We start from the raw sequence: 19,517 nt of genomic DNA, 5'->3' as shown, positions 1-19,517 counted from the left end.
ATCTGAATGTAAGCAGGATATATTTTCCCATAAAAACAATGTTATAATCCAGGCATAGTATGCATGCTTTTTTTTTTCTTTCTTTTTGTTTATCTTCGGTGACACTGGGATATGAACTCAGGGCTTCCTGCTTGCTAGGCAGACACTCTACATTTTGCCACACCCTCAGCCCCACAGTGTGTATTAGTAATTCCAGTGCTAGGAGGCTGTGTCAGGAAGATCTGGAGTTCAAGGCCAGGTTGGGCTACAGCGCAAGACCTAACCTTAAAAAGCAACAAAACAAAACAAAAAAAAACCAAGTGCCAAAAACAAAGAAACAAAAAAAACTAACCAAATTTTTTTTTTAAATCCAAAAAACAAACAACATACTAAATTGTGATAAGATTCTATTTGGAGCATGATTTCAACATGAAAAGTCACTAATTTCAGGGAAAGTTCAGAAGTTAAAAGGAAAGTGCCCTGTACAAGCCAGTTTCTGCAATGAAAAATATTGACAATGATGGTGATGATTATAAGAGCTAATATTTGAATAGAAAGCATGCTTTTGGGACTTATCTACTGACTATTTAATTTAATACTAAAAACAATACTTTTAAGTAGGTTCTGCTATTATTCCTATACAGTTAAGGACACTAAGGCACAGGCAGGTTACATAGTTGATAACTGGCAAAACCAGGACTTGATTTCAGAATCCATGGTCTGAACCTCAAGTTGCCAAGCTATGGCTTATGGATAACTCTGGTCTGTCGTATGTTTTTATAAATAAGTTTTTATTGAAACACAACATGCTCATTTGTTGTACATTGTATATAGTTGCTTTTGTGCTATATAGTGGCAGAGCTAATTATTGTAAGACACTGTGTGGCTTGCAAACCCTGTAAATACTGGGTCTTTTACAGAAAGGCAGACCCTTCCCAACTCTGGTCCATAGTCTCATTGCTGGAGCAGAGACCCAGAGCAGGGGGAGAGATGGGAATTCTAGTGGTCCTGAGCAGTGATGGGACGTCCTGGGGAAGTGCTCACCGGCACTGGACGTTGTCATATTTTTCTCAATAAGCTCGCTGCTTCATCCCTGAAAAGATTAGAAGCAGGGCCCACGGGGATAGAACCTAAGCTCCACAGGAAGCATGGACTGTTTGTTTTGTTCACGGCTGGAACCTTACTGAACAAATGAAAAGATATGTAATTTTGTTTGTGATGCAGGGACCATGTGTACTTTATGTGAAGACAAACACGGAACAGATTAAAGGCCCACAGGGATGCTGACCATGAATATCACTGTCAAGGTTTGGGTTTGTTCTGTCTTTTAGGCAACAAACTGCTCTGGCAGGACCTGAATTACAGAGTGAGGGCTTTTCTAGCCATACAGGGATTTTTCCTCAGCAATTAAGACCTTCACTTAAAGATGACTTTGTTGGCCAAGACTCTAGAATCAACCATTTAAATTTCAAAAAAATCTTCTATCTCATTATCAGATGAATCCTAATGTAATGGGTAGAGTTGTAAATGCTCATTTGTTTTGATTTTTCTTTCATCAGATTGAAGGATTTTTGATACTTGGGGAAGGATGTGAAAACTATAGTTGGTTAATTCTTTCTAGAAAACAAGCTGGATGTTCTGAAAGAACCTGACAGATGAGATGCTGGGCAAGGCCCCTAAGAGACACCTGCTTCTGAGAGGACTGACACTATGCTATGCTTTATTCAGCAATGACTCACTGTTGACTTATGCAGCTCAATGGAACCCTTACCACGGGGTGAGAACGTGGGAAAGAGTGGGTAGGGAGAGCGAGGACTAATGTGACGGAGAGCAGTCAGCATGGCAACTACGTGGACCAAGGGGTGCAGAGAGGGGAGCTGCAGACACTGGAAGTAATCGGGCTGGGGATGGAGAGGGAGGAAATAATGGGGTAGGGGGGGGTTAAAGGAACCAAACTGTACCCTGATGCCAACTGACACCTTGTTTGGAAAGGCTGGAGGCCCCCCCACAGTTGCTCAAATGTAGACCCCAGTCTTTCTGCCCTGGCACATGGCTTCCCAACACTGGGGCATAGGGAAGGACTGAAGCTTCCATATTTATACCCCTCAATACAGTACCATTATGGGATTGAATGCATGCCTAAAAATAAGACCAGAGTATTCCATTTAAAATGCAGTGTGGTAGTAATCATTAAATTCTCAGCCTCTGACACCTTCAACTGGCGGCTTTCTGCCTAGTCTCTTGCATTTATGTTTTTAAAATACTCTAAGTAAATGAGCTAACACAATTTGAGTAAAATTTAGGAAAAACATGGTGAAAGACATATAAAGAAAAAGTTGGCATATAGTCCATGTGTGCTCTGAGCATGGACCCTCAGGGGGCTGGGAAGCAGGGGGTCAGTCCTCCCTCCCCCATTGACCTTGCCTCTCCCCTCAGAGGCTGCTCAGCCTTGGGCTAATGTTCTGCCACCAAGTTCAGCTCTCCCAGGAGGAAGATCGCAACCAGTGACACACACAGTCTGTGACCGCCTCTGAAGAGAAACACTTCACTTTTGGTTTCAAGTCCTCTGGTCTGTAGTTTTTATTTTTAATTTTTAGCTTGGAAATCTGACCTTTATAAAAAGCTAGACTCACTGCCCAGAGAAACAGGAAGGTTACTCACCAGGACACCATGGAAAAGAGGCATCAAAAGCATGCCAATATTTCTCTCTTAGTAAAGCAACACCTCAGACATTACTGCAAGTGGCACCCCTGTGATGCTATTCCTCCCTTAAACATATCCTCTGCCACAGCTTTGACCCCAAGACTGCAAATGATCAACTTACAAGCATGAGGTACAGTACTGCTCTTGTCAATTCCTTTCAAGTTTCTGCCCTACCTGAGGCAGCTGAGTAACACTGGCACTCAGCATCCCAGGACACTCGAAGGGAATCCATGCCTCATAGAGGTGGGGTGCAAAGGGAGGGGTTTCAAGGAAGTCCTCCTGTCAGGGATTCCTGCAGGGCAGGAGTGGAAGCAGAAAATGAGCAAAAGGAAGAAAAAAGGAGGTGAGTGAGAAAGGAGAGAGAGGGAGGAGGGATGGATGCATGGCACTGACATCTGGCCCTGAGAAGCAGAGCTGGCACATTTCGACAGGGCTTGAGGCACCAGAGCACCCCACTGCTTTCTACGGCCTCATCACCCCTGAGGCCTGCTGTTAGGTGCCACTTACTTCTATCACCTGTGACCCATTTCCCTCATTTATGTTCCCAGCAGGCATCTAACCTTACAGCCTGAAATATTTGCCGCTAGCAATGACTTTAACCAAACATCATCAGTATAATGAAATAATCTGAACAATTTTATGTCTTACATCCTTTGGAATTCATAGCTGTATCTGACCTATGTGTACCGTTGGGAAGAACAGAATAAGGAAAACAAGACCATTGCATCCCATTAGCGTCAACACTTCAGTAACAGTTGACTGTTGACACACACGCTTATGTGTGTAAGCATGTGTATTTCCTTAGGGTTGGGAAATTCCATGGGATACCAATTAGTCTGAAGAAAAGAGTCAAGGAATTACCAGTTATACGGACTGCAGAGGCAAAGTGATTAGAGAAGCAGAAAAAAAAAATCAAATGTGGAACATAAGGCAGGTGTTCAGAGAGAAGAATATTCACAACAGGCTGAGATATCCATTAAGTGAGAAGAAGGGGGTGGAGGAGAAGAGAACAAAGGGGAGCAAAGGAAGGAAAGAGACAGAAGACAAATGACTCTGGGACAGAGGGAAACAGAAATGCCAAATAAGAACAAGAATAGGAGGCTGGCCTTTTCTAAACATTGGGAGAAAAACCAAAAAGGGATCCCCAATACAAAGGAATATTTGTTGGAGCTGATCTCTCTCAACAAAATTTGGAATCTTTTGCTTTATATAAGAAAAAAAAATCTCAGATCCTGGTGTGATAGCCTAATTATAGGCAAATTCCTCCCAGGGAAAGGCCCAAATGACACCCTCCTTTTTGGAGAGCCACAAATCCTTCAGTGTAACAGCCCTGCACTCAGACCCTTGCTGTCTCCTCAGTGATGTGCAAATTTCTCATGCAGAAATCTGCTAAACTCTCATTTCTGTGATATTTCCAAATTTCACTTTTCAGAGGACAATAGCCACGGAATGCCAACAACTGGTGAAGGAACGTGATTGCATACATCATTTGTGTATTAAATAAAGAAAGCGAGTAATAACATGAAAATTACTTTTTGCCTTTCAACAGTAAGACCACAAGAATCAAGCCCTTCCTGCAGTGAAGCTTTATTGCAAAATGAAGGGTGTTGCCCTGGTTTTGTGGGGATCCTCACCTCAAATTTCTGCCTGAGCTCCACGTTGCCTTCTTCATCCCCTTCCGGGATGGGCACATTGTAGTACTCACCTTCTTCTTGGTTAAGCAACTTGTACCTTGAAAGACATGGGAGAGAAGGGAATTAAGGGCAAGTTCAGCAGTTCTTCTCCCCATTAGTTAGTGGGACTGTTGGAAAAATGCCTCCTGAGGAGAGACTGTAGCCGGACAAACGGCATCTCACCAGGGCCTGAAACTGGCCAGTTTTGGTCATCTCTCAGTGATGGACGGAGATATGCTCTGGCTCGGGGCTTCCTTACCATCCACTGGCTGGCATCTTCATTAGCTCCGAAACACCAAAGGAAAGGGATCCCATGAAATCATTCCTTGTTGTTCGATCCCAGTCCCAGATTTCTACGGACAGTCGTCGATCTTTGTCTGAAGGTTTTAATTTGCTAGAAAGACATACACACACACACTAGGTTATACGGATAATTTTTTCTTTTTGGAAATACCACATGGTTATGGTTTGAGCCTGAAATAGACAGAATGCATTCAATTCTCTTCCTGTGCCTACTCCCAAAACAACCAACCAACCAACCAACCAACCAGTTCTTCATACTGGCTATCAAAATTCTAGACCAGGGAATAACAAACTTTGACCCTGGGCCAGAACCAGCCTGCTACCTATTTTTATAAAGTTTTGTTGGAATACAACCACTGCCATTTGTTTACATATTGTCTGGCTGCTTTGGAACTATAATGTCAGAGAGACCCACAAAGTCTAAGACAGAATACCTGGCCTTTTACAGAGCAGAACCTGCAGGCTTCTCTCCAAAAGAGAGAAACTAGGAGTCCACACAGAGGACCACCTGCTGGGCTCTCTGCTGTCAGGGCTCTCTGCTGTCAGGACTCTCTTACTCCTGACTTCTGTTACCATTCCCTCCTTCCTTCTTCCACCATCTCTGCTTCTGAAATCCTGGCAATCCTTTAAGACCCACTTCAAATGTCACCTCCTCTAGCAAGTCTTCCCTGCTTGAAGGTGAGGCTATCTTCCCATTATTCACTGATTCTATATTATAGAAATTGTTAAATTCTTGCCTCCTACCCTCTCTTAGCCCTGAAAAGAATCTAAGTCCATTAACAAGAGGTGGGGCACACTTTATTTGCTTTTATGTCACCTCTAATACCTTAAGCTATTTTTTTTATTGTTGTTCAGAATAGGTAATGATAATAATTTGGGCTGGGAGCCAGTGGCTCACGCCTGTAACCCTAGCTACTCAGGAGGCAGAGATCAGGAGGATCGTGGTTCAAAGCCAGCCTGGGCAAATAGTTCACAAGATCCTGTCTTGAAAAAAACTCTTCAAAAGAAAGGGCTGGTGGAGTGGCTCAAGGTGTAGGCCCTGATTTCAAACCCCAGTACAGCAAGAAATAAAAAACCAAACTGGTGACTTGCACTCTGCAACTCCTGGTAAACCAAGTTACTACCCCAAGTTACTACCCACCAACAGAGGCGACAATAGCTGCCTACCTAACAGCAATTAACAAGTTCTTAGGAATCAGAACACGTTTAGAGACATTTTTCAAGGACCTCTTTGTCATCACTGATAACAAGGAGTGGAATTCAATTCAGAAGAGCAGAGCAGACTTACAATGTGAACGACTCATTCCACTGGGGGTTTAGTGTGGAGCGGATGGTCTTGGTTTTCTGTTTGCTTTCATTCTTGGGGTCAGGGATAAGTTTCAGCTTCACATAAGGATCTGAAAGTCCATTTGGATCCATAGGGATTAGATTTTTTGCATCTCGTACTGTGAAAAGAGAAAGAAGAAAATGTTACAGAGAGAGGGGTCAACCCGCGTTGCCTAGCGTCCTGTGTTGGTACCAAGTTGAGTCAAGAGATGTGAGGATCACATCTGAGGGGACAGAAGGTGAGAACTGAAAGCCGCTGGTGTTCAACATGAGACAGCTGCCGGCCATCTTTACTGGCAGAGACAACAGGTGTCATGTGAGCTCTTGAGGTCCAGCCTTGAGGTTCAGTGCTGGCCTGAACTGGCAGCACAAGCGACACTCAGGCTCCTGATAGAAATGCCCAAATGTGGGTCCGACCTGAACCTGCAGAAGCAGAACTTGTATTTTGGCCCTCCAGCTTCCCTTCCCCCATCTAGACAATCAGTTCAAGCTGGTCCATTGTGCAGCACCTGTACTTGAACTCTTAGACAGTGTTTTCACTCTTCCTCATAAAGACTGGTGGATTCCAACCCTGTCTGTTCCTTGGAATCACATGGGAAAGGAATTAAAACTCCAATGCTCAGAATTAAATTAGACTGTCCAAGGATGTGGGGCAAGTACAGTTTTCTTTTTTTGGTGGTACTGAGGTTTGAACTCAGGGTCTTACACTTGCTAGGCAGGCACTCTATCACTTGAGTCATCCCCTCCCAGCCCTTTTTGCTTTAGTTATTTTTCAGATAGGGTCTCAGTTTTTATGCCTGGAGCTGGTCTTGGATTGCAATACTTCTATGCATGCCTTTTATGTGGCTTGAGTTACAGCTGAGCATCACCATAGTCATCATATTTGTTGAGATGGGTTCGTGCAAATTTTTTGCTCAGGCTGACCTTGAACTACCATCCTCTGAATTTCCCCCTCCCAAGTGCAGGCATGAGCCACTGCACCTGGCTCTCTGAGCGTTGTTTTGAAAAGCTCCCAAGGTGATTTTTATTGCATAGCAGGGAGGAACCATGGTGTATACAGTTGTAGTTCAGAACTGTTGCCCAATGTGTAGGACCAGAAACAATAGCAACAATATCACCCGGAAACTCACTTGACATGTAGAATCTCAGGCCCTGGTTCAGAATGACTAACTCAGAATCCTCACTTTAGTAAAACCCTCACTTTAGTAAAACCCTCAGGAGAGACCAGTACACATTCTAGATTGAAAGGCACTAACATGGGAATAAAAAGCAATAAGGAAAGGCACCTCACCTGCACAGGGAGGCAGGCAGAAGCATATGTCAAGTAGGGTGATTGTCCAAAGCCAGTGCATGTCAGTTCATTAAGTATGACAATGATGAGACGAGACAAAGATTTGAGACTGCTTACCCCAAATGCCTCCCTTACTGTCAATCAATGGCATCTTCCCCAACAAGGGTAAAATTCCCACCACTAGGGTCCCTAATTGGTTGGACACCATGGAAACACCTGCCACTGGGACCAGGCTCTCTACCCAGTGGCTCTCCCAGAAGTATCATCTACTGAACTACAACACTAAGGGTAGGGCCCAGGGGTCTGTCCAGCAAAACTTCAGGTAATTCTGAGGTACATAAATATTGGTGAGCACAGATCTAGCTAGCTAGCACAGATGACCAGAACTACAGAAGAAATTAGAAGAAGATGTTGGTAGTGACACGGAATAGAAGAGGAACTGAGAAGTGCTAATGATGTTGGGTCTTTGGGCACAAATGAGGGGGTCCATCCCTAACGCAGAAGTCAAAGGCAAGCATCACTCATACCTATTTGTGGTCCCACTGTGTGTGACTCCTGCTGGGCCAAAGCCTTATATCCTTCTTACATGGCAGCCTTAATACAAGGTGACAGAGGGGACCATATTCAAACAGTCTGAGTGAGCAAGTGGGCTAGCTTAGGTCTGTCAACCACAGAGAAGCAGAGCTCATGTTCCTCATACCGCCTTTGTGACCTGCAAGTATTTCTTCCCATTAAGACACTATCTATCTCACCTGGCTTGGGAGTGGACAGGGCATGATCAACAGGCAAGCATGGGATCTGCAGCTCAGCAGGTCTACTTTCAAATCCTGGCTGTACCTCCAATCTTGAATCTGGCTCAACTAGAAAAATGAACTGTGTCTTAATTCTGCTAGTATAAGCTAGCTGGGAGAACTAAATGAAATAAAGTAGAGAAAGCACCTTACATAGTCAGGGGCTTGGAAAATGGTGGGGGCGGGGAGGGAAGATTGCATGATGTGAGCACTTACTGTGCCCTGGCACAGTGTCTCATGTCTCATCTTCACTACTTATTTGGAAACTTTCAGCGAGGCTGTAGGTCTCCCGAGAATTCAAAGTTTAATTCAATGCAGAAGGTCCAATCTCCTAAGACCTCAACCTCAAGTGTCACAAAAGATGAAAATTTTGAGTATAAAAACAGAGCTCTCCTGTAAGGATGGAAAGGGGGGTCAAAGTTCTGATTAAAGACCACAATAAGAATCTGATAACTTGTTTAAAAGCAGAAAATGCCCTGGAATGTCTACCACTGGAGACTGCAGAAGGTCATGTCCCAGATAAGCTAATGAAGATGCTTATCAAAGAGTCGCCTCCTGCCATTTGCAGAATTATTGTGGGTACCGGTTTTCCTATCTTTAATTTATAGCCCTGACAGCCAGCACACATGAAATCATTTAAGGCTGATCGCTTCTGAATGGCGATGAGATAAAATCTTGATGGGAATTAAAGCTGGGAGTTTTCTGCTGAGATACCATCACTGAAGTTGAAAATAAAGTTATCAATTCCAAATGTCATTGAAGCAGACATTGGGTCCAAATCTCAATTTCTTATTGCAGCCCAGAAATAACTCATCCCAGGTCAGGACACTTGAATCAGGATTAGACTAAACCAGCCTGAGGTCCACCTGCTCAGAATTTGGGCTCTGGGAACTGGGCTGCCTATGCATGAATTCTGACTCTGCTACCTTATGGTTGTGGGCAAGATATTTAATCTCCCTGTGCCTCAGTTTCCTCATCTGAAAAACCGTACTTCCCTGATATGTCAGGATGATACGGGTTCTTAGAACAGTAACATGTACATCAAGAACCCAATAATAATTCTTATCATTGTTGTTGATACAAGTGACTGGTAGAGAACAAAACCAAAAAAGATCTTCAGAGACTGGACCCTTGGCTTACGACTTGGCAAACAGACGCTGTGGAAAACAGTACAGTGAGAAAATTTTCTAACATGGCTGCCACATAATGAGTGATTTCAACAATGGACTTAAAAGCAGGAACGATGTGGGGGGGCATTACTAACTGCAGTGCTTCTCCTCCTATCCGGAAGAGAGGGAGCTAGGAAGAGAACACACTGAAACTAAAGTGGGGGAGTAGATTGGGAAGAAGGGTTAGAAGCAGAAGAGAGTAACAAGGGAAAGATGTGATCAGGATGTGTGGGTCCCAGCACTGGAGAAGGGTCCTTGGCCCACATACTGGAAATACCTGAGATGCTTGAGTCAAATCCTGACACCTGGCCTTACCCCAGGGACTCAGATTCACTTGGTGCAAGCTGAGACGAAGGCACTGGCGTTTTTCAAGCTCCTCAGATTAGTCTTATCTGGCCCTATTTGGTGCACTGGCAGTAGTTCTCAAAGTGTGGTCCCTGGGCTAGCATCCTTGGCATCACTTGTAAACTTGGTTTATCATTCATGTCTTTCTTTAAATTTTCTCACTTTTTAATATCCAACATTTTAAAAAGAAAGGTATCAGAGTGTATATAAAACCAAGATTGTTTTTCATAAATAGGAAGTACCCATAAAGCAATATAATGAAAATCTGTTACGCACTTCTAGCCAGGTGCAGTTGCCTGAGGCTTGCACTCTCCTAGCTACAGAAGGGAGCGCAACAAGCATAGAGCGTTAAAGAGCTTCTAGCCCTGGACTGAGTATTCCTCTGCATTACATTCAAGATTGAAATAAAACTGAGAATGAACTTTCTCATCATGTAACCTAACGCTTTTTAATGTCAGTTCTGAAATTTCAGAAACCATCTCAAGTGCTACTGAGAGTCCTGCCCCTCAGCAGTCTTGCCCCACACATGGTAAGCAGAATCAGAAGGAATGCCATTCTGAGATTTTTGAGGATGGAGAATATTCCCCAGTCTAACAGCAGCAGTGGATCCAAGAATAGCCTTGGCAAATATCCCATGACTCCTTTCTTATCTCTCACCTTCTGCAAGACCAGATTGTTTTGATCCACAGAATTAAGACAGAGGAATCATGCTACTTTGATGAATCTAGTATGAAGAATGAGGGTTTTTTTTTTTAAAGCTTTACCGTGCCAACTCGGCTACCCAAGGTAGGTGGTTTCTAAACATAGCAATACAGATACAACCCAATTCCCTTGCTTAATTCTCACAAACTGTGCTCCTTGGGGTCTGTTCAAAAAGGCCCAGGACTCCATGGAGGAGCCTGGTAAGAATGCTTTCTCCTCTCATCTCATCAGCAGTTCTGCATCCTTTATGGGTAAGGGACAGCTGCTGAAGAAATACACCTGTTGAAAATAAAGGTACTGGCTACTTCAGAATGCAAAACCTGTTCTGTAATTCCAAGACTTTAATAGAGATATAGATTATTAATTATATCCCTATCTCTTGGCTTGAGATAGCTATTCTGAAATTATCAGCTGTCAAGTACAATACTGAGAAAAATTGGCATGGGTTAGAATGTTAAATCATTTCTGGATAACAAAAGGTATCATTTCCAGATAAAACACATTCAAGTAAGAGTACAAAGACTGAGAAGTTCCCACCCAGAATGACCTGACAGAGGACATGTGAGTTTTGAGTAAGTGTTTAGGAGTAAGGTGGGCTATAGGCATATGATCTGTCTCTCAGCTTGGAGGACTGGATAGCCTTGCCCAGACCGGGGAAATCCAAGCCATGGGGGTCTGGGCTGGGGCAGGGGATGGAATAGTGTCATTTTAGTCACCAGGCAAGTTTGCTGAGGGGCCTGCAGGATGGGGGGAAAGTAGAGATGTGAACTGGGGCAGGCAGGAGTGACTACCACACTTTCTCTGGCATAAGCAAATAGTACCCCCAGAGACTTGGGTCAAGTGAGGTTTTAATAAGCATCCAAAGATGTTCAGGGGGACAGCTGGACTCATGTGACATGAATGCATGCTGCAGATGGTGGCTGACTGCTTGGGGGGCAACATGACATAGTGGCCAACAGCATGGAAGCTGGGGTCAAATTCCTGTTCTATCACTTATTAGCTGTATGACTTTGAACAAATTCTTCAATTTCTCAGTTAATTCATCTCTAAAGTAGAGACATATATATATAGTGCCTATCCCATGGGGTTATTCTGAAACTTAAGTGAACTAATAATATACGTAAAACATTTAGAAGAGAAGCTGGAATGAAGGAAGTATTATTTAAGTATAGTTATTATTACTAGCAGGAGTGTTAAATCAATGCTTGCTATCATCATCATCATTGTTATTACTACCACCACAGCCCAATCCTCCTGTCTGGCCCAGGAGGATGGGCTGTTCCCTCAGGGGAAAAAAACTAACTATATTAAAAGGATAATTCACACAGTCCTGGAATTTCCAGATGGCAGAGTTAGGCTAGAGTTAGTCAGCTAACTCTACCAGGTGTTCCAACATAACCTGGGATTGAAAAAAAATCAGTGCAATTCTTGATCCACCCAGAGAATGCTCCAGATGGTTTCTTAATCCAGAGAATCTAGGTAGCATGAATTATGATGTGTAATGATAAAACACTCAAGAGCTCACCACCTAACATAAAGGCTAGATCAAAGCCAACATCCAGGGAACATACCTAGCATATTTCTCCCACCCCACTTCCAGGCCTCCCCTGTGGGCTTTTAGCCTCATTCTGAGGTTGCTGGGTACAGGTTAAAGTGGAAATTTACTGAGAGAGGTCTGAAGGATCCATGCACAGGCACATAAACTAGGCTTTGTTGAGGACAGCTACATCCCTGTTGCCTGCAGACTAACCTTGTAGGCACTGACCCGCAGTAACCTTGCTCATTCAGGTTTCAGAGCTACACAGGGATATTGTTTGGTGAGACACAAAAATCAAGTGCCTCCATGTTCAACGACAACCTGGCCCTTCAAATTATCTGGTTTGCTTTAGAAATAATACTCTCTTTTTACTGTTTTTTTTTTTCCCCTCTCTAAAAGCACCCTTGTTCATGAATTCTGCTTAAAAGCCAACAAAAAGGACAAAGGCTCAAAGCAGGGGCTTACTTCAAAAGTCAGGATTGTTCAGTGCAAGCTGACCGGGTGATACCCTCCCACCTCCACCCCTGCCTGGCAGCAAAACGAAAGAGTAAACAAGTTTTATAATCCCACTCCTCACCATGCATAAGCAAACTTACGCTCTCTGACACTACAGAAAAACAACAACTCTTCTTTCTTTGAAGTTACCAACAGCAAAAGAAATGTGAATGCAAGACTGTTGGAGAAATGGGGTGGGCAGTTAAGTGCAGAAAATGATGAAGTTTTAGTGTCTGTTGTGGGAAGAGCCTGGGGTCATTTAAATCAAGTGACAAGGAGATGAGTGTTTCCCAGATACATGTGCCACATCTTTGCTTAACAAAAAGTGACTTCCAATCCAGTTATTTGCATGATTTTTAGACACTTACAAATTAATTTCTTATGAAATCACATTTGAATATAGAAGTAACATTAGGGAAACTTGATAGAATAAATACCTTATTTCTAAGGCTGCCTTCAGAGCTGAGAGAGGGAGAGAGAGAGAGAGAGAGAGAGAGAGAAACTTTCACTTCTCCATGGAAATCAAGTGACTGGACCACTGGCATCGAGGTTGAACCCAACACCCTCTGGTAGGCAGGAAGTAATGAACACGATAGCGGTGATGGTAGCAGTTTTCTGGAGAGATTTGTAAGTGACAAGCACTATTTAAACTCTTAACAATAATGAGATAGATGCTTTTATTAAGTCCACTTGCAGATGAGACCCAAAGGCAGAGGTGAAATAATCTGCTCACTACACAAAGCTAATGAGTGACCTAACCAGGGTGAGCCTGTGACTATATAAAGCCCAACTCTGACTTATCATATAAAAATGGCTTAAAGGAGACAAAGTCCCCGAGAAGAGATGGGGAAGTTGGTCTCAGCTAGGAGCGATTAGGGGTTGGGGTCTGCTCAAGAGGATTAGGAGAAAGGGAAGCAATCAAATATCCACAGCTGGAGGGATGGGTGATGGCAGAGCAGGAGGCTAAGTGAATACACACTTGGCACAGTTGGGGTTGAGACTTAGCTGCACCTGGAGGAGTGGGTGGGAGGGTGGACAAAGACAACCCAAATGGTTTTCTGCTTTGGTGCCTTGAACTTGGTGAAGAAGCCTGTAGCATCTGACTTGAAGAAGTGAGTGTAGCAGCTTTTGGGATGTGATTCCAAAACCATGGAACCACCTAGTATTGGGGTGTTTGTGTGCAGTGGTCTCTGCAGCTGGAAAGTGCTGACATCTGCCTGAGAACCAACAGCTGGTGACTGAATCAAGTAAGACCACACAGTCACTGAAACCCAGTGGCATGGATGCACAGAGCAATGGGGGCAGGCTCTACCTGCTCATGCAGGATTGGTGCTTTGTGCTCCTCCTCCTCCCCTAGATACCAGTTCTAGGACACATGGCATGAAGAGGCAAAAGAAGATGGTGGTAGGTAGGAAAGTGAGCCAGGTAAATTTGCACTGATGGAGAGTCTCTTAAGACTCCCAAAGAAATACCTGGGGAAATGATATGGCACAAAATAGCATGAATGCATCCAAAACAGTGTTCATCTCCCCTCAGTATTGCTCAAAATACCAACCTGGTGCATGCCATAAGAGGCCTGCTGGGATGAAGCTGTGTGCTCTTTTTGTCAACAAACATTCTCTAGCCCTCTACAGGAGAAAAAAAAATGAGGACAAAGGTTTGAGTTCAGAAAATGTTTGACCCCTGTCAAGTTATTGCCTCCTGGCTGAGGCAGGCTTCTCTGTCACAGAGTGGAATGTGTTGAACATCCAGCTTCAGTGTGGACACAGGGACTACCTCCCACTTGGTTTGCCTTCTGTTGGCAGGAAGACATAAATAATAACCTTAGTAATAGATGCTGTATTGGATTCCTGGGACTGAAAGAACAAATTAACACAAGCTTCATGGCTTAAAACAGCACAAGTTTATTCTCTCTTAGTTCTAGGGGCCAGAAATCTAACATCAGTATCATCAGGCCAAAGCCAAGGTGTCAGTAGTAGTGCTGTCAGTCCTCTGGAGGTTTCAGGGGAGAACCTTTCCCTTGCTGGCAGTACCTGGTTTGTGGCTGCATCACTCCAATCTTTGCTCAGTTTCCCCATTGCCTTCTCCTGTGGGTGTAATTCCTCTGTTCCTCTCTTATAAGCAACACGTGATTTCATTTAAGCCTCATGCAGAGAATGAGGATAATCTCCCCATCTCAAGATTCCCCTATCCCCAATAATGTCAGTTACAGATTCTAGGGATTAGGATCTGCTACCTTTGCATGGTCACTATTCAATCTACTACAGGTACCATTATGGAATTTCCTTTTGGGGTGATGAAACTGTTCTGGAATTAGACAGTGGTGATGGTTGCACAATCTTGTGAATATACTAGAAACCACTAAAGAGTACACTTTAGAAGGATGAATATTAATTGTGGGAGTTTTATCTTAATACAAACTAGATGCAATGATTGACAGATTTCCATGTACCTTATCACACTCAATCCTTACAATACTGTGAAATAACGTGGATACCCATTTCACAGATGAGGGAACTGAAGAATAGAGATGTCACATAACTTGCTCAAGGTTGGGCATGTAGTATGGGAGGGGGTCGAGGTACAAGTGAGCCCAGTGTGGCCTCAGCAGTAACCTCTACTTGCTCCTTACAAGGTGGCCTCTGCATTCAGGTGTACCTGGTTGGTATAGAATAGGAGGCAGCAAACTTTTCCTATAAAGGACTAGATCCTAGTTTAGGCTTTGCAGGCCACTACTCAAATCTGCTGATATGGAGCAAAAGCAGCCATAGAGAACATGCTAACAAATGAACACTGCTGTGTTCCAATAAAACTTTAAAAAAACAAGTGATAGGCTAGATGTGGCCCTCAGGCCGTAGTCTGCTACTTCCTAGCATAGAGCAAGCACTATCTACCACCCTAACAACAGTGAATTGCTGTAGGAGAAACTGACACAGAGAAGTAGTCTCTATTTCCTTCTGCTTGGATCTGAGCCTCTTGAACTCTTGCCTTTTCTTAAAGCCAGGGAGTGATCCTGAGCTGGCAAAGGGGAAGAGAGGTTATCTCCTGATAGGAACCAGAATCCACCACTGTCCTTTGTTGTTCTGAGGCCCTGTCTCTCACTTGTGCTTCTGCTGGCTTCTATTCTTCTGGCCATATACGGGGTTTTGGTGCAGTTGTCTGCACTCCAGGACAATCCTGACTCGCAGCCTCCTTGGAGCATCTGATCTAGCCATGACCCATTGCCATAGGCCAACACCACCGTGTTCAGGCTTCCCCATCCCAGTACATACCTCAGCCACACCAAGTGCAAACAGTGACCATGGTAGGGCAATCATGAGGTCATTCTTTATGCAGCAGCTGCTCTGGAAATTGGAATTTTAAAGGAGCACTGCAAGGCAAAAGCTTACTTGTTGGAAGAGAGCAGGGCATGGGCAGGGCCCCTCTGCTTCCTGGTTAATATAGCTGCACTTTGACAGAGCCAAGGACTTTCTTACCCTGTTGGGAAAGTTCCACTCTTAATCACCAGCTATGCAGGTCAAGAACAGCCCAACTGGCTGGCAGGCTGGATCAGGAGAGACAAGGTAGTGGTTCTACCACACCACAGAGCTCTCAGCTTTCCTTGAGCCCACAGTTTCCTGGTCATGTTACTAGGAAGAACAGGCTGTCCTAAAGGTTTGTTTGCATCTTCACTTTGGGCCTCTTCTAATGATGCTCCGAGGAAGAAACTGTCTACGAGGCTGCCAGTTCTCTTGTGTTGCTGATAGTCATTTCCTTGCCAGAAGCCAGAACTCCTCAGCAAATGGTGATGGGGGAAACTGGTCGAGTGACAGATTGCTTCCGGAACAGGATTTGCTGAGTTCCCTTCCTACGTGATGAGATGGGGGCTGTCAAGCTGTCTAGCAATAAGGCAAGGTTCCCAGTTTAGGGGTTCTAACATGGAGCCTCTCAAACTGTGCAAGTAGGCAAGCCATGGCACAGGTGGGGCATGCCACAGGTGATGGGGGTCCACTGGCATGGATGCCAGTGGAGGAACCAGAACCAGCAAGAGTATAGGCTGTAGGTGAGCACAGAAGGTCTCAGAGGAAGGGGCCCTGGCCAGCTCCAGTCCACATAGAGAGAGGGTGCAGCGAGGTGTAGTTCCCAAGTCACATTCCTGATACACATGGGCTGTAACTTTGGGTAATTGGCAACTGTAAAACTCCCTGGACCACACATTCTCCATCCACTTAAGGCCAGAAACTCTTTAACACAATATTATAGTTTCTGGGACATTCGAGGGCATTCATGGACCCTTGGTTGAGAACCTGTGCAGTACTTGTGCCTAAAGAGCCTCGGTCTCCGAGGACAAGGCAGCTGCTTTCTCTCTCTTCACCTCGCAGAGCCTGTGTGCAAAGGGGGCATGCAGCATCTCTCACAGCCATTCCTGCTCTTCCTGGGGGAGAGGTCTGTGCTACAGTCTGAATGTTTATGCCATCCCAGCCAGTTCACACACTGCAATTCTTATCCCAAGATAATGGCACTAATAGGTAGGACTTGGGGGGGAAGGTGATTAGGCCATGAGGGTGGAGCCTTTATAATGGAATTTGCGCCCTTATAAAAGAGACGAGGAAGCTTGTTTGCCCTTTCTACCTTATGAAGACCAACTGACAAGGCACCATCTGTGAATCAGGAAATAAGTCCTCACCAGACCCTGAATCTTTTAGTACCCTGATCTTGGACTTCCTAGCCTCTAGAACTGTGAGAAATAAACTTCTGTTATTTATGAGCCACTCATTCTATAGTATCTTGTTATAGAGGCCAGAACAGAGCAAGGAAGTTTGGGAGCTGGGAGAGGTACTGGTGATAGGGAACAAGACTGGCTGCAGCCTGTTCCTGGATGGGAGCTGCAAGTAAGGGGGTTGTCCATGGTGGCTGTGGCACATTGACCATTGTGAGCACAGGTCCCTATTGGTCAGCACCCACTAGCAGTTGGCTCTATTGGGCATGAAGGGGTAATGCATTCCTTAACAGATGACAAGGAAGACTTGACAGGAGAGGTGAGGGCTGACCGTGGGTGCAGCCCCATGGACTGTCATCCATCAGACTGGAATTATTTGGGCAGAAGCAACAAAAAAAGATCACATTGCTCTCTCACTAAAGAAATTAGAACTGAGATGGGAGTGGTGGCATGCACCTGTGGTCCCAGCTATGTGGAAGGCTGTAGGTAGGAGGCTCTTGGTCTGAGGCCAGCCCCAGGCAAAAGCTCAAGACACTATCTGAAAAATAACTAAAGAAAAAAAAAAAAAAGGCTGGGGGCATGGCTCACATGGTAGCATGCCTGCCTAGGAAGCATGAAGCGCTGAATTCAAACTCTGCAACTCCAACCCCACTCCCCCCCAAAAAAAAGTGGAACTGAGAGATTTTTAATCAGAGCTTGAGTGAGTGGCACCTGAAGTATTTTTTAGGCACCCAATATGGAAAATAGGCCAATAACTTGAGTCTCCTGTCATGTACTTAAATATTTCTATTTAAATTTTAGGGATGTTTTGCCTTCTAGTCCACCTCCACAGAGCACATCATGGAGCTTGAGCATCAGTTCCAATAGCTGGTGAAGGATGTTAACTATTAAGCTGCACACAACCTAGCACATGTAAGACTTATGGGACTGTACTGCATCCTGCCTGGGCATCTCCTCAGGGTCAACAAAGGGCAAGGCAAACCTGCCAGTGCTCAATGGATTCTTGCTGACTGACTGAGAACTGAAAGCAGACAAAAAGCTTGAAACGTAGCATCGTTGGTTGCAGCACACAAAGCGTCCACTTGGAGGGACTCCAGGACCAAGGAAAACCTAACAGGCCTTTTGGAAGGAGAATAAAGCCAGGCCCAAAGGAATCAAGCACTTTTTCCTGAAAATGTAAAATACTTTGAAGAGTCTCTGAGCTCAAAGACTAAAGGACTTAGGATATCTTCCAGCTTTCAGGAAAAAATGTGTCAGACAGGACCATTTGCTCTTGGGAATAATTACCATGTGGAACCTCTCTGGATTTCAGGAAATAAGTGCAAAGCTGTCATCAGCGACAGGAACAATTGTTGACTTGTCACAATAGATGATACATCATCCAGGGACTTGGTGCTGTCTGGATTGGTGTGCTTGTTCTGATCATGCTGTACCAAGTCTGCTGAGGCAGCTCTGTGTTTATGAAGTCCACAGAACTTGTGATTCAATCTCTTCTGTGTTAATAAGTAAGATCTCATAAATTTTGTGTTATTTGTTTCCTTATTGCCAAAGACAAGGGCAAGGAAACTGAGATACACTAGAAATACACCTCCTCAACTACCCTCCTCTAACTACATATGATCTCTATGCAAATTTGGGGCTAAAAAGCTCACATTTTAGGATCTACTTTCTGAATGTTCTGTTTTGTTGGTAGGGTTCACTACTTGGTGGTAAGGATGGATTTCTGTCATGGTCAGTTTGGTAGACAGAAAACATGAACCAGAAACTCCTTAGTCAAAGCTATACTGAAATAAAACTTACTAAGAGAATTTAGAGTAGTACAGTATGAGCGACATTCGGTCCTTTAAGTACTGAATAACCATTTCACTGCTTTTTCTCTTATAAAGATTTGAAAATAAAAATTTCTACCAAAGCTCTATAAGCCTGGTGCTCTAAAAGGAAATAGAATCCAATCTGGTTGTGAGAGAAATATTTTCAAGGGATGACTGACTGACATGATTTTGTATAAGGACACAGGAAAATATTAATTTGATAAATATTTATTTTTCCTTATTGTAGGAATAGAGGTATTCTCAAACTATAAAAATTTAAATACATAAAGTATAAATAAGAAAATTAAAGGCATTTATAAGAAAGAAGTGATGTTGGTATATTGATGTTCTGACAGCCAGTCTCTTTCCTGTGTATAGCTATTTAATGGTAAAGTATTTATTTTTTTAAATAGAATTCACATCATTTTATGATATGCTTTTATAACATAACTAAGTGTGTTTAACATTCTATTTTGTGGTTATACATGAATTTTTAAGTCCATACCCAGTTTGGGGGCACTTGAGTAGTTTAAAATTCCTCACTTTTATATACAATATAGCAATGGATCATCTTCACGCACAAACATTCATCTACTTTTCTGCTTTTTCTTCAGCTGCATTGTTGGAAGTAGGTTAAAGGGTACAAAATTATTCAAGATTCTACATTGCCAAATTACTTGCTCAAAAGTTGTT

The 19,517-nt window shown here is 43.8% G+C and overlaps 1 protein-coding gene across 3 annotated transcripts in view; it reads right to left on the bottom strand.

The window, feature by feature from the left end:
- Prkca (protein kinase C alpha) overlaps positions 1-19,517 on the bottom strand; it is a 405,865-nt gene that overhangs the window by 86,645 nt on the left and 299,703 nt on the right. For all 3 annotated transcript variants that reach the window (XM_020165212.2, XM_074045803.1, XM_074045802.1), the window contains 3 exons: positions 5,947-6,103; positions 4,615-4,749; positions 4,317-4,413 (listed from right to left, as the gene is read on the bottom strand). In XM_020165212.2, the coding sequence (XP_020020801.1) occupies positions 4,317-4,413; positions 4,615-4,749; positions 5,947-6,103 (389 nt within the window). The remainder of the gene's footprint in view (positions 1-4,316; positions 4,414-4,614; positions 4,750-5,946; positions 6,104-19,517) is intronic.

Source organism: Castor canadensis, chromosome 11 (assembly GCF_047511655.1).
Source record: "Castor canadensis chromosome 11, mCasCan1.hap1v2, whole genome shotgun sequence".
NCBI lineage: Eukaryota > Metazoa > Chordata > Mammalia > Rodentia > Castoridae > Castor > Castor canadensis.
Note: the sequence above shows the minus strand (reverse complement) of the source record. Positions and strands in the feature narration are given on the sequence as shown.